The sequence below is a fragment of the Poeciliopsis prolifica genome, unplaced genomic scaffold, assembly GCF_027474105.1.
Source record: "Poeciliopsis prolifica strain line A6 unplaced genomic scaffold, Auburn_PproV2 SCAFFOLD007, whole genome shotgun sequence".
NCBI classification, from domain to species: Eukaryota; Metazoa; Chordata; class Actinopteri; order Cyprinodontiformes; family Poeciliidae; genus Poeciliopsis; species Poeciliopsis prolifica.
In genome coordinates, this window is record NW_026562382.1 from 7,012,042 (window position 1) to 7,026,310 (window position 14,269).

The 14,269-nt window shown below is 41.0% G+C and overlaps 1 protein-coding gene across 1 annotated transcript; it reads left to right on the plus strand.

Annotated features, from left to right (window-relative positions):
* Positions 1–717: 717 nt before the first annotated feature.
* Positions 718–14,046, plus strand: rpgra (retinitis pigmentosa GTPase regulator a). The gene is made up of 13 exons (XM_055032393.1): positions 718–780; positions 1,093–1,218; positions 1,335–1,427; positions 2,700–2,762; positions 2,883–3,035; positions 3,122–3,271; positions 3,360–3,518; positions 4,197–4,352; positions 4,681–4,805; positions 5,619–5,828; positions 6,141–6,636; positions 6,710–6,789; positions 8,797–14,046. Exons 1-13 carry the CDS (start codon positions 750–752, stop codon positions 11,887–11,889), a joined length of 4,935 nt encoding a protein of 1,644 aa, XP_054888368.1. The 5' UTR covers positions 718–749; the 3' UTR covers positions 11,890–14,046.
* Positions 14,047–14,269: the final 223 nt, after the last annotated feature.

Below are 14,269 nucleotides of genomic sequence, written 5' to 3' on the forward strand. Positions count from 1 at the left end.
TTAAGAGAGATTTAAGCTGCTGATTGGGGGTGGAAAGTGATCTTAATATTCTCCTAGCTGCAGCTAGAAACTAGGAGCTCAGTTTAGGGTTGGTGGAACCATTGAAGGGTCATTAATTGGCAGAATGATGGCTAATATTATATATATATAATATATATATATATATATATATATATATATTATATATATAATATATATATATATATATATATATGACTCCAACCGTCTCCCCGGTTAAACGAAGAGGAGCGGACCCACATCCGAGCACATGTAGCGGCCATGACGTCACCATCCTGCAACGGAAAGCGAAACAAACAAACAAACAAACAAACAAAAAGTTTATTATCAGAGGTAATCTTTTTTTTTGTTCGTTACTTTGGTCCGACGTTCCTCAAATAAAAGTTATAAAGTTTTAATCGTTGAAAATGACCCCCACCCCAAACCACCCAAACTAAACAGTAGCCAGTAAAATTATTTTTTAAAAAAACTTTTCCTTTCTGTAGGCTACTATTTAGGATTAAAAATATTGTAAAGCCTCTGAATTAATTTTATTTTATTTTAAAGTTGTTTATTGCGTCTTCTAGTGTTTTGCAAGCCAAATAGTCGTTTATTTATTTATTTATTTCTGTATGTCAGATCCACGGGTCTCACGAGTCCAGCTTAGTCCGGTCTGAGCTCTCCCTGATCTGCAGCCGCAGTCTGCGCAGTGTGCGCAGAGCGGCGGCGCGCAGACTGGGAGCGCGGCGGAGATGCCTGGCCGGACCGAGGCAGACATACCCGGTGAGCTGCAACCAAGCCCAGTTAGAATAAAACACACGCAGGAGTAGACATCCTCTCCTCCTTAAAGTGTCAGTTTCTGTATTTCTACCGTGCAAACCTCGTAAACCTGTTGCTATTTCTGTATCCGCTGCCGCTTAAATCTCCTGAGAGTTGACAGCAGCTTGTGCTGGGATTTGGGCCGTTCGTTCACTTAGACAACTGCGGTAACTTGCTGACCTGCTTAGATTTGAAGGGCCGATCCTGTGTCAGGGCAGCAGCAGCAGAGAGGTGACTCACACACGCTTTTTGTTTCCTTACCGCCCTCCCCCTCAGAAACAGGGGCCATCTTCACATGTGGGAAGAGCAGCTTTGCTGACGACGTCCCCAGTCAGTTCTGGTTGAAAAGTGACCGTCTAGTGGAGACATGCTGCGGCGCAGAGCACAGTGCTGTGCTCACAGGTACATACACAAACATTTCAGTCAGAGGCGGATTTCTGGTTCAGGATGTCTATTTTTTTATTTTGGCTGAAAAAAGAAAAAGTAAATAAAATCAGACTTTTGTTATAATTATGCAGAAAATGGGAGGTTGCTCATGTTTGGTGGTAATACTGGTGGCCAACTGGGACTGAAGATAAAACCAGATGCCAAGAAACCCACCTCTGTGAAAGGTACCCACACAGACCAAATGTTGTAAGTTTTTATTACTAACATAGTGTCTTGTATTTTGGGGGCTCTTATATAACAGCTCAACACAAATGAGAGCATAATTGTGTTTTAGGAAAAAAAAAATTCTGAAAAATACAGCCCACCTTAACATACAGCTAGAAATGCATGCTCTCATCTTACTTTGTGTCGTGCTTAAATGTTTCACATAATCAAACAAAATTTCATAAAACACAAAAACAAATTGGCCTTATCCATAAGAGTTTCAAGGTCAACTCTTATGTTCTTTTTTTATTTTTAAAGTTGTGTCCTGTTACTTCTCACCAAAAACCAATACAGCATTTTAGCCAAGCCTGACAGTGACGGTCTGGGGATGTTTTTCTACAATCGGACCTGAAAAACCCAATTAATCCAGTTACACAATTTTTGGAACCATTAACCCTTTCATGCACAAATTATGATCCTTTGTGTCAGGAATTTTTCCAATTTTGTATTTATGTTTTTTTTTCAATTTTCTTAAGGCATAAAGAAGGTAGGGGAAAAAATGTAGAACAATTAGTTATTTTATTTCATATTTTTTAGATGATTCAGTGTTATTTTCTCCAAATACAAAGGTGTTATTTGAAAAATACATCAGTAGTATTGTTCGTTAGGGGCTATCTGATGTCCCTCCTTATCACTGTAGATGACAAGGTGGGTTGTCTGTTGGCCATATTGCAAATGCAAAAATAATTTCTTGCATTTGCAGCTGATGGCTGGTAGTTGATAGTGTGTTTTATGATGCATTAGTGTCCACTTTAGTGGTCTGTGTGCATTTATAATATGCACACAGGAAAATGGCGTTGAGATACCTGCTCACTGTAGTGACCACTATGCATGAAAGGGTTAATTCTGCTTTCTCCATGAAAATCATAAAGAACATTGGCCAGCAATTCACAACCAGTAACCTGACTGAACTTATTCAGGCGGTCATTGATCCAAAGCACACCGACATGTCTCCCAATGATCAGTTATTTTTTTAAAATGCAGGTTTAGGAGCGACCTCGTCAAAGGACAGATATAAATCTAATTGATTTGTTGTGGCAGTACCTTAAACTTGTTACACATTCTCTGAAATCATCCAGTGTAGATAAGATAAATCCAAGAAGACCCAAAACTTTTATAGCTTTACTGCCTTAAAACATGAAATTGTCATTTGAAAAGTATGTTTTGATTGTATTTACAAGATTACCCTTGTCAGACTTAACCTGTGATATAACAGGCTGTCTACTTCTCAGCACTGAAGTCTGAAAAGGTGAAGCTTGTGGCCTGTGGGAGAGATCACACACTGGTCTGCACATGTAAGATGTAAAACCAACAATCTCAAATCACGATTTGTCAGATTTCTGCATTAAAACCAACTATTTAGTTCCTTACATGTCTTGTTTTTGAACTGGATCTTGACTTGCTGTTTGTTTCAGTTCAGCACTGCATCTGCGGGGCTGGCAGGAACCAGAAGGGACAGCTCGGCTTGGGCCACAAGAAGAACACTAAATCCTTTCAGCTGCTGCGTCCGTTTTGTGAGTCGGTCAAAATGCTCGCTGCTGGCAGCAGCACTTCAGCTGCCTTAACAGGTCTGATTAGTCGTCAAGAGAAAAATAAAAGGAAACGTATGCAGACTGGTGTTGAGCTCGATTTGCTCTACTCTGTGTGTGTGCAGAGGAAGGGAGGCTGTTCATGTGGGGAGACAACTCCGTGGGTCAAATCGGTTTAGGGGGCAAGGCGTTTGCAGCAGAACCCAGAGAGCTGAATGTGGGGCAGGCAGTGATGTGGGTATCTTGTGGACATCGCCACTCAGCGTTTGTGACAGGTACGATGCAGCTGGACCAAACCCAGACCCGCTCTGACCCAGTTAGACCAGACTCTTAACATTTTATTCATCAATAATTCTGTTTCAGCACACGGTGGACTTTACACCTTTGGTGAAAGCGCTAATGGACGACTCGGGCTCCAGGTGGGGCAGCTGGCTAATCACAGAGTCCCTCAGCAAGTGCACGGCATCATGGGAAGTGTCATTCAGGTGTGCTGTGGAAGGGAGCACACTGTGGTACTAACAGGTGTGTTGACAGGATAAACTGAAAAGACAAAATCTCTTTCCTTTTACAATGACATAACTCGTATAGTTTTAATAGGGCCTCTTTATGGTTAAACTAAAAAAATTACACTTCTGTCTTGCCGATGATTTAAAATGCACGTAAAAATTTCACATTTGTGGAAAATTGGCATAAAAAGGGAGTAGTGTTACTAGCAGTAATATGTCAACATATTCCTTGTAGTATATGTTTCATTTCAGTTGTAATTTTATGGAGAAATCAAATAAAAATAACAGAAAATGGTCAAAATGTATGTTCTTGGTGCCTCTAAATCAATTGATCGGTCGGCCAGTTGGTCGGCCAATTGCAATTCAAATTGCAATTATTTCATCATGAATAAATACATGATAATATATACTTTATGAATTTCTCTGTTTCTCTGAATTGTCCTATTTTGAATAAATAAAGCGGTGGTTAAAAAAACTGCTGGTAAATATCCCTTAAACTTTGCTCACTATTTGTATTCATCTCACTGAACCAAAAGTGCAATTATTGTTCTGAAAATAGAATCGGTAAACCGGTCAAACAAGAGCAAACATAACTGATTTCTACTTTTGTACAGCAGATAAGTAAGTTGACCATTAATTGTGACTGGTTACGTTTCTCTTGTCTTGCGTTGCCATATTTGTGTTCCTGAGACAGAGGAGGACGTGTACACGTTTGGCAGAGGCCAGTACGGTCAGCTGGGCCACGGGACGTTTGAGTTCGAACTTCATTTGCCAAAACCGCTGGAGCGCTTCCACAACAGCAGCGCCAGACGCATCGCCTGCGGAGAAAACCACACTGCTGTGATTACGAGTAAACCAGCCATCACTCTTGTCATTTGAAAATGCTATTTCACTTTTGTGGCCCCGCATGAACATTTGTTGTGCTGCGAACGGCAGGAACTGTATGATCAGATGTTTTGAAGTTGGGTTATGTGGAGGGGTTGTGAGCAGTCAGTGTGTTAATGTAAAATTACAAAAAAATCACTTTGTTGTTACCTCACCCTCACTATTTTGTTTTCCAGGAAAAACAACATAAATGACCTGAAATGCTGACCTTGTGTTCTTTTTTTTAAAATGATCTTTTAATTGTAAATATATTTTGTTGTCAAATAATGCCAATTTTTCCATCTCCTCTCCAGATGCTGGACTGCTCTACACATTTGGTGATGGCCGTTATGGGAAACTGGGCTTACAGCAGGAGAACTTCATCAACCAGTTCAGCCCAACCCTGTGCACCCGTTTCCTGAAGTACAGCGTGCAGTCAGTAAGTTAGGAGTCTCACAAACTGAAAACATCAATGGAAAAACACTTTTAAAAGTCAGAATTATCATTCTAATGAATTGCTTTAGTGTCTCAAAAACATACTCTCACCTGGTGCACTTTTTTCCACACTTTTTCATGTTACAGCCACATCCCCGTCATAATTTCTTGATTTTTTTTTATTTTTATGACTACCAATGCAAAAATAATAGTACATGGTTGTGAAGTGGAAAGAAATTCATCAATAGGTTAAAAAGACTTTCACTAAAAAAAAAATATGCATAGTCTCTCTGTGAATTCAACACTTTTAAAACTGATGCCTAATTGCAGACAAAAGTTGTCTGTTTGGAGAATAGAATCCGACTTTGTGTGATTTAATCTCAGAATAAATTCATTTGTTCTGTGGATAATATGAACGTTAAACAAACCGTATGATGAAGACCGAGGAACACAGTGGGGAAAGGCATGGAGAAGTTTGAAGTAGAGTTAAAATATAGAAATAGACATCTAAAGTTAAGCTCTACAACGCTGCTGCTTGGTTCAAAACATTTTTAGTGAGTTAGAACGGCCCAGTCAAAGTCTGAGAATCAGTGGAAGGACTTGAGATTGAATGATGTTCACAGATGCTTTGCCTAAAAACACCCATGTCACAAAAGTAAGTGTTTTTCACCTTACACTGTTTGTAAGGTGAAAAAGTGTGAAAAAGTTAAAGGCTAACACAATAAATAAGACAATAAATCCCAAAATGTGCAATTTCAATCCTGCAAGTGAATGGACAATAATCAACTGTACTATTATGTGTCTTTCATGCATTTAGGTGTCCTGTGGTGGTCACCACACTCTGGTTCTGGTTGTCCCCAGGCCAGCAGCACAGAGTCAGGGTGTTGAGTCACAAAAGGATGCTGCAATTACAGACTTCTTCTGGGAATCGGACGACCCTGAAAACCTCTTCAAAGGCTCTCCGATGGGCCCAGCTCCAGTCGTGCCTCTCTCAGCGCTAGCCGCTCGGGCTCGCCACAGAAAAAAAGTGAGAACCTAACGCCTCACGGCTCATTTTAAGAGCACAGTCATGTGGGATGTCCAGAAATACGTCTAAAAATAGAAGTCTTCTGTAATCGCTGCATGTTTCTGCTAAAATAACTTCAATAATATGAAAAATAAACAACAATAGGTTTTAATTTAATTCAATTAAAACCTGAAAATATTTCTTGTTTGGTTGCAGTCACAGTTTAGCTCCAGCAGGGAGGAGCATTACACAGCTTTTCCGACTCTGCTGTGCTGTGGAGGCCACAAAGATGAATTTCAAACCTTTAATCCTGAGATTGTTTTGCCTTTGCAGAAAAGCTTTGTGGAGCTGTTTGGAGAGTTGCCTCAGACCCAACCTCGTCCTAATTCTGGCTTCCTCAGCACCTCCTGGCAGACGTCCAGAAATATCCCAAACCTGAAGCAGCTTCCAAAGGATGCTCCCTCCCCCACCTCCTCCCCCAAAGCGACACCAGCAAGCCCGCTTTTATCCCCTAGATCTCAGTCCGTATCCTCCAAGCCGTCAAGCCCACGTACACAATCATCTCTCTCATGTCGGAGTAAAGCCTCCGCTGCCGCCTCCTCCAGGTCCAAATCCAAAAGGCTGCCTTCTTCTGTATCTTCATCTACGTCTAGAGCTAATCATAACTCAAGAACTCCTGCCTGTTCTGAAGAGGCTGTGAGGAGCGCAGCATGCAGAGGCTTAAATTACAATCCGTCTGACGCTTTCCCACCTAACAAACCCTGCAGCCCTAACAGACCCGTCATCCGTGTTTCTGATAATAACCTGGACCAGCAAGGATCACAAACAGGTATTTTGAACTCATGCTTTCGTCAAGCAAAGTAACTAAAGTATCTGCAGTCAATAAAGTCTTCTTGTTTCAGAGGGAGAAGCTCGAAGGGGACAGCTAATCTCTCAAGAAGTGGAAGATGAGAGAAACCATGTGGATTTTTTGCCATATATGGTGAGAGAAGAGGTTTTTATTAGCTTATGCAAGGCTGTGATGTTTGGTGGAGGAGATGGATGTAGCATAGAGTCATTAAAACTCACTCTGCTGAGCGTCGTTATCCACTTTAGGTTTCTTCTTTCTGCTCTAAATTATAAGCACTTCAGGGCAGGAAGCAGCAGAGTTGAACGCTCACCGACTTTTCCAGGAAATCTGCTTACCTCAGCATATGTACCGTGTGTAAATGCGCGTGTGTGTTTGCGTGTTGTGGAAAGCACATGGTGCACAGGAGTTTTCCCACTCGGTTTAAAGCTGAAGTGAGATGTTAAATTGAATTGTGATTTCTCAGTTGTCAGCACACTCTGAAAAGCATTAATTAAGCTTTTCAGAGTGTGTTTACTCAGACTCAGGAATGTACACGCACACACACACGCACACGCACACCTACACACACACACACACACACGCACACCTACACACACACACACACACAGCGTTTCTGAAAAGCTGGCAGCAACCAAGCCACATCTCATCAGTGTTTCCACAGCCAGCATTGAAGCAAGCAGTGTCCTGCATTGTTGTTGTGCGCAGCAGGTTTGTTCAACATGTGGCGTCCAGTGACCCAGTCTTGTCTCACACAGAGGGTGTGAATGTTCAGCAGCGACAGACGTGTTTGCTTCTGTACATGAGGGTTGAATTTAATGGATTATAAGCCAAATAGAGTCTGAAAATAACAAAACATTAAGCTGCATTTTGCTTCACTTTCTTGTAATTTATTCCAGTCACCTTGACATTTGTAGTTGGCCTGGTACAAACCACAAAGTTTTTCAATGAGTTTTTCTTCTTTTATTTTTTTACCTGATGTTTGTCCTGAAATCATTAGTGGCAGAATCCTGTGCAGACCAACGTTGAAAGTCATGCCGTAAAGAAATAGGAAATAAAAAGACCTAACACAGGACCTGGGTTGCATCAGCCACTGTTGGCAGCAAATATCTTATTTTTGGTGGTAAAATATTGTTTTACATGTCAAACTTTAGGATATTTTTGTAGTTTTGGGTATAAAAGTGAGAATCTAAACCAGGGATTTTTATGTCCAAGCCTCCAAGGCTGGAAATGAAAACTTTGAAACTTTTCTTGTCTTGTCTTCAACATACGTGAATCAAGCAGTCAGGTTATTAGCGGGACTTTGAAGAACTTGACCTCATGTTGAGGTAATTCAGCCATTTGATTCAGGTGTGTTGGACCAGGGACACATCTAAATCATTCCCTGAGGAATGATTGGAGGAAGCCTGATCTGAACCATCCCTTTGGATTTCTAGGTGTATGTTTGAGGCCTGTTACAGTACTTTTTTGTTAACTCCAAATTGTGCTGCATTTAGCAGTGTCCATTTCTTTCATATCTTCTTGGCATTTTTCCACAAGGTCTTGAGTCGTATCCCACACAAGTAGAAGTTGCCCTGCATGAATTGAACAGCAGCTCTGAGCTCTGACGTACCAAAATTTCTACCTATTTTGGTCACATTCACTGCAGGGAATTTGGCACTGTTGTAGTAAAAACACTTTTAGCTGTTAAAATAAAAATATATACTATTGTTTAAAGGTCACCCAAACAGAAAATTCCCCAAATCACTTGTGAAAACTTTATAACACAAAAATGAACATGACACAGTGATATCTGATAATCCATTGGAGGAGCTTAGAGACAAGACAGCAGTTTTTTGGGAGTTTTTGCACAAAACCCCCAAAAGTTTGCACAACTTTTTGTGCAAACTTTGCACAAAAGTTTCTTTGCATTTATTCTTAAAATAAACCCCAGCAATTTAATGTATTTTCTAAACAATGTATATATAATTTTAATATTTTGTGCTTTGATTTGTTAAAGATTATATTAGAATTATTAAAATGTTTGCCTCAGTCATTAATAGCAACATTTGTAGCTCAAGTTTATGTTGAGAATCTCCTTTTGTCCTTCCTGTTTACATGTTTTTACAATCCACATAAAAAATATTCAATGCTGTCTTTTAGGAAACCAGAACCGGGAGAGTTCAAATTGCCAAAGAGCTGGAGGTTCATGGAGACCAGAAGAGTGGCCAAAGCTCGCCCAAACACCTCAAAGCAGAGGCTCTGACAGGCTCCAACTCCAGAAAGGAAGAAGAGTCGTCACTGAAAAGCAGGAAGAAAAAAACACAAGTCACATCTCAAGACCGTCAGAACATTAACAACAGCAAAACAAAACCTCCAGAAGCAAAAGATGGCCAAAGCAAGCTCTATACGATAAAATCGACAAAACATGACAAGAAGAGTGCAACAACACAACAACCTGTGCCGATAACAATGACCAAAGTAAGTAAAAAACGTGAAAAAGATCAGCTGACAGAGCACTCTTTTAAGAAAGAGCTAAACATGACTCCAAAAGGAACGAACATATCATCTTCTTCAAACAAGATCAGCTCCACTCTAAAGGTTAAGGAAATAACCACTGAAAACATCTCAAAGGATGATGCTGTGATCCAGAATAAAAGCGCTGATCTAAAATCCGCTGAAGTGAAGAAGCAGCAGGACAAAAAGCGACTCAAGTCCACTCCAACAAAGAAAAAGGTTGAACGCACATTGAGAAATATTCAGAACACAGCAGTGCCTTTAAAATCACAAAAACTTGAAGCTGCAGAAATGACTAAGTCTCTTCAGGCTGAGGGTTTTAGTGTGAAATCGACACCTGTGAAGGTGATTAAACCCAAACCAGACAAAAATCAGAGTAAGCCTGCAGAAAAACCTTCTGCTGAAGGTAAAAGCATTAAAAAAGGTGACAAGGATGCGTTAATATATGCAAAAAACACAAGAGGTGAAACTGAAGGCAGAACGTCAGAAAAACAGAATTTACTTGAAAAGAAGAAAAAGAAGGAAGAAGAACCTAAAGTTAAACAGAGAAAAAGAGGGAAGGAAGACTGTGCTGATGTGGACTCGGATCGTCACAGCAAAGCCAAACCCAGGATTAAAACAACCGAGGCTCCCAGCCAGATCTCTTCACATCATGAAGATGCTTCTGAAGTCTCGAGCAATGCAGTTTCCTCACAAAGCCCCACAAGAACCAGGGCGCTTTCCGGCAGCAAAGCTAAATCTTTGCAATCCACGGAGACACTTGCGCCTGAAACTCAAAGGAAAGAGAATGAAGACCTGCAGGAAGGAAAACAGACGTGGGGAGAGATTCTGAGCGACGCAGCGTTTCTTCTACCTGCTGCGGGGGTCGCAGGCGCAGCCGTCGGCCTCCTGAGCGAGGCCGTGACTCGTGTGGAGGCTTTCCGGGCCGACAGCGACGGAGCTGCCTCTCCAGTACCTGAAACACCGAAAGTCAGACAGTTCACAAAGCAGAGTGCAACTATGCACCCGTCCTTCTCTGATTCAGAGGAAAGGGAGGACAGCACACAGAAGGATGCTCAAATGAGCATCTTATCAGATTTAGGAAACGATGCACATGAGGAAGAATTCAATGATCCGTCAGTGCAGGAACTGGCTGAGCAGATCAGGAAGGAAGAAACTTTTGAAAATAAAGAAGGAGAAGAGGAAAGCTCTGAAGAGCAAGGTGATTCCAAGATGACTGAAACAAACACCGGTGATGAAGAGCAAGAAGAAGACGAAGAAGCGTTGGGAAGTGACGTGGGAAGCAAAAACGAGGATGAGGAAGGAGAAAGCAGCGAGGCTGCTGGGGGGAGTGAACCTGGAGACGATGACGATGATGAGCGAGATAGTGAGTCAGAAGGAGAGGAGAGCAAGGGAGAAACAAGCTCCAGCGTTCAGGAGGAAGGTGAAGAAAGTAACAAAAGTGACACAAAGGATGCAGAGAGTGAGGAAGAAGAGAGCAGCATGGAAACGGGTGAAGGAGTGAGTCACTCTGAGGCGAGTGAGGCAGCCGAGGAGGACGAAGGTGGAAGTGAAGAGCAAAGTGACGATGAGAGTAAAGGAGAGGAAGTTAGTGAGGCGAGTGAGGATGAAGAAGAAAAAAGCGGCGAAGGATCTGAGAGAGAGCATAGTGAGAGTGAAGAGGAGGAGGAGGAGGAAGAAGAGGAGGGCGGGGAGGGAAGTGACACGGCGGTGTCTGAGGAAGAAGAAAGCGAGGAACGGAGGCAGTCTGATGAAGAGCAGGAAACTGAGAAAGAGGAGAGTGGAGGAGAGGGGGAAGAAGTCAGTGAGGAAGAGGAGGAGCAAGGAGAGCTTTCTTCAAGTGATGAAGAAGCTGAACAGGAGGCTACAGAGGATGAGGAGGAGGAAGAAGGGGAGAACACAGAGGAGGAAAACGAGGAAGAGGAACAGGGGAGCACAGGGAATGAGGAAGATGAAGGAATGGATGAAGAGAGCAGAAGTGAGGAGGAAGAGCAAAGTATGGAAGAAGATGAGGAAGGAAAAGAGGAAAGTATCTCTGCCTCCGAGGAAGAGGAAGAAAGTGAAGATGACCAGGAAGACAAAGAGGAAGCAAGTGTGGAAAAAGGAAAGGAGAATGAGGAAGAGGAGGAAATAGATGAGGAGGAGGAGGAAGAAGCAGAAGAAGAGGAGGAGGAAGAAGAACGAACAGAGAAGGGCGAAGTAGAAGAGGAAGAGGAGGAAGAAGAACAAATGGAAGAAGAAGAGGAAGAAGCAGAGGAAGAGGAGGAAGAAGAAGAACAAACGGAAAAAGGTGAAGTAGAAGAGGAAGAGGAGGAGGAAGAACAAATGGAAGAATATGAGGAAGAAGAGGAGGAGGAAGAAGACCAATCGCAGAAAGGTGAAGTAGAAGAGGAAGAGGAGGAGGAAGAATATGAGGAAGAAGAGGAGGAGGAAGAAGAAGACCAAATGCAGAAAGGTGAAGTAGAGGAGGAAGAGGAGGAAGAAGATCAAATGGACGAAGATGAGGAAGAAGAAGATGAGGAAGAAGTGCAAGAGACAGCAAAGAAACAGAAGAAGAGAGAGAAATCAACAGGATCAAAGGGGGCGGAGCCACAGTCTTCTTCTTCTCCTTCAGGGAAACGGAGAGAAGCTCCCAGAGCCGCTCCGAGGAGCAAACAGAGAGACGCAGAGGAGAAGAAACCAGAAGAATCCAAGCAGTTCTGGAACGACGTTCTGCCTCAGTACCTGGACCTGCAGTGACCCCTACTGCCTCACCTGCCCATACTGTTGGTGACACATACTGGTTTCTGAACTGGAGATTTCATGCCTTAAGGTGGACACTCGTCTGTGGCCATCTTGGAGGCAGGAAATATTTGTTTTTTTTTGTTGTTTTTTTGGAGGAAAGTTGATACTTTTTGAGCATGTTCTGCTGCTGCCTCCTGCTGGACATCAGTATTGTTGCACTTTAATAATGTGCAAATACATCGGGTCAACAATTCCCCTCACTGCCAGTCACACTCAGTCAGTTACAGTCGCTGGTGTTACACTAGATGACACGCAACCAGGAAAACAGTCAAATCAAACAATACATCACACAGTATATCAGATTGTACCTGGTTGTACAATTTGATATATTGTACAGTTTTCGCTGAAAAATCACATAGAAAAGTCAACGTATTTCAGCAATTTGATTCAAAGAGGAAAACATAAAACATAAATTCATTACGCATCTAATTTCTGCTAATTTTAATGATAATTGATCAGATTTTCCTTCCACATAACTTTCCGTACTTATTAAAAGGGTGAAGTAGAAGAGGAAGAGGAGGACACAGAACATTGTTATATATACTATATGAACAAATATTGTAATACATATACTGATATGTATTATAATATATTTTATTTCTAAATCAAAACTCTTCTTTTGTTCTTATGTAACATTCCAAGGAAGTGAGTTTTGGGCTTTGGGTTAATCCTCAGCTTCAAGACGTGAATTCTTAAAATGTCTCCTTTGGTGTTATGAATCCATAATATACTTGAATTTCACTTTTTAAATTATATTACTGAAGTAAATGTACTTTTTAAAGAAATTTAATTTATTGAGATGCACTTGTGATAAATATTCGAGACTGTAGTCAGCACTGTGCTGTTTAATGTTGGACTGTCTCAAACTTAAGTCTCTGCAAGACGTTTCAGGAAGTGCAGTTGAAGTAAGTTCAGGTTATTAAAATGAAAGTTACTTTATTTTTAAAATATTTGACATATGAAACTCTGGTATTGTTTGAATATTTGCTGCTTTTACTGCTTGCTATTTCAGTTCAGTTATAGTGGAGCATCTATATTAAACAATGGTGTAAGAAAACAAATCAGAGCTGTGTGTTTATAAGGCTAATATCTGTAAAAAAAAAACAAAACAAAAGACAATAAGCTTGTTTTCTCTTGCTTGATTGCTTCTTGTATACTCCTTCCATTTCCATCTGCTTGATGTAGAGTTCTTTTAGTGAGTCACTTTACTTTCCCTGCACGATTAGTCATGCTCCTATCGTTGAATGCCGTCTGAAGCAGGCAGGTAAAGAAAATGGAGTAAAAGAGGAGGCGAATTTATAAAGAAAACATCAGCTCTGCATTCCTTGATAGAAACAAAAAGACAGACTTGACTCAGCATAACAACCTCATGAATACTAATGATCAATAAAATGCACTTAGTACTGCATGTACTGTGACAAGATGCGACTGATATTGAATGTGACAAGAGATACTTTTTCAAAGCACTGAGTCTGAAACTAAAAAGAGAAGCTGAAATGGATCCGCCTTTTGTCAAGCAGTTCATTTCAAAATGATTTGAATACTCAGGCCTAAAGTAGGTCTTCAGTATTTAAGCGTGACATTCTAATATTTTTGCTGATTTTTGTAAGTTAACCTCCCCCTACTGTTCGTGACCAAGATGTATTTCAGGTGTGGACATGAAGGATGTAATGTTACTAGCAAGTAGGGATTTTGTGCATGACACCAGTTATGTTAAAGCTCACCAAAAAAATGCATATTGCATTTTAAATTTTTTAAAATGCAAATTTCCAAACAAAAATTGTGATTTTTATACATTGTGGAGTTCAAATATAAAGCAATCCTTTTATTTTGAGACTATTTTTTTCTTTTGAGTGGAAGTAATGTTAACATTTCGGAGCCCAACCTTGTCAGTCTGTGAAGGAAAAAAAATAGATCAGGATGAAGACGAGGTGGCCTACAGGTATTTTAACATAAACTGTTAAAATACCTGTAGAAATGTTCAAAACGTTGTTCAGCCATTAAAAGGGATTTTATTTTTCCTGAGGGATGTTTGTCTGTTCCTATCAGAAATAATCTTTGTTGAATGGCTAAATCTAAATCTTACCGGGGTGTGAATACTTTCGGATTTGACTGACCCTGAAAAAAATCAGTAATTTTTGAATTAAATAATCTATTTTTTGTTTGTTTGTTTGTTTGTTTTAACAGTCATGAATAATGCTAAACTTGTTTTTCAGTTCATTTATAGCTTTATTGCTGCATTGCAGCTGAATGTGTGGTTGTTCACGTCAGGCCCCGGCTCTCCCGGGGCCCCCGCCCCCCCCGTCTTTACCCCTGCTCCCCTGACTCAACGCCG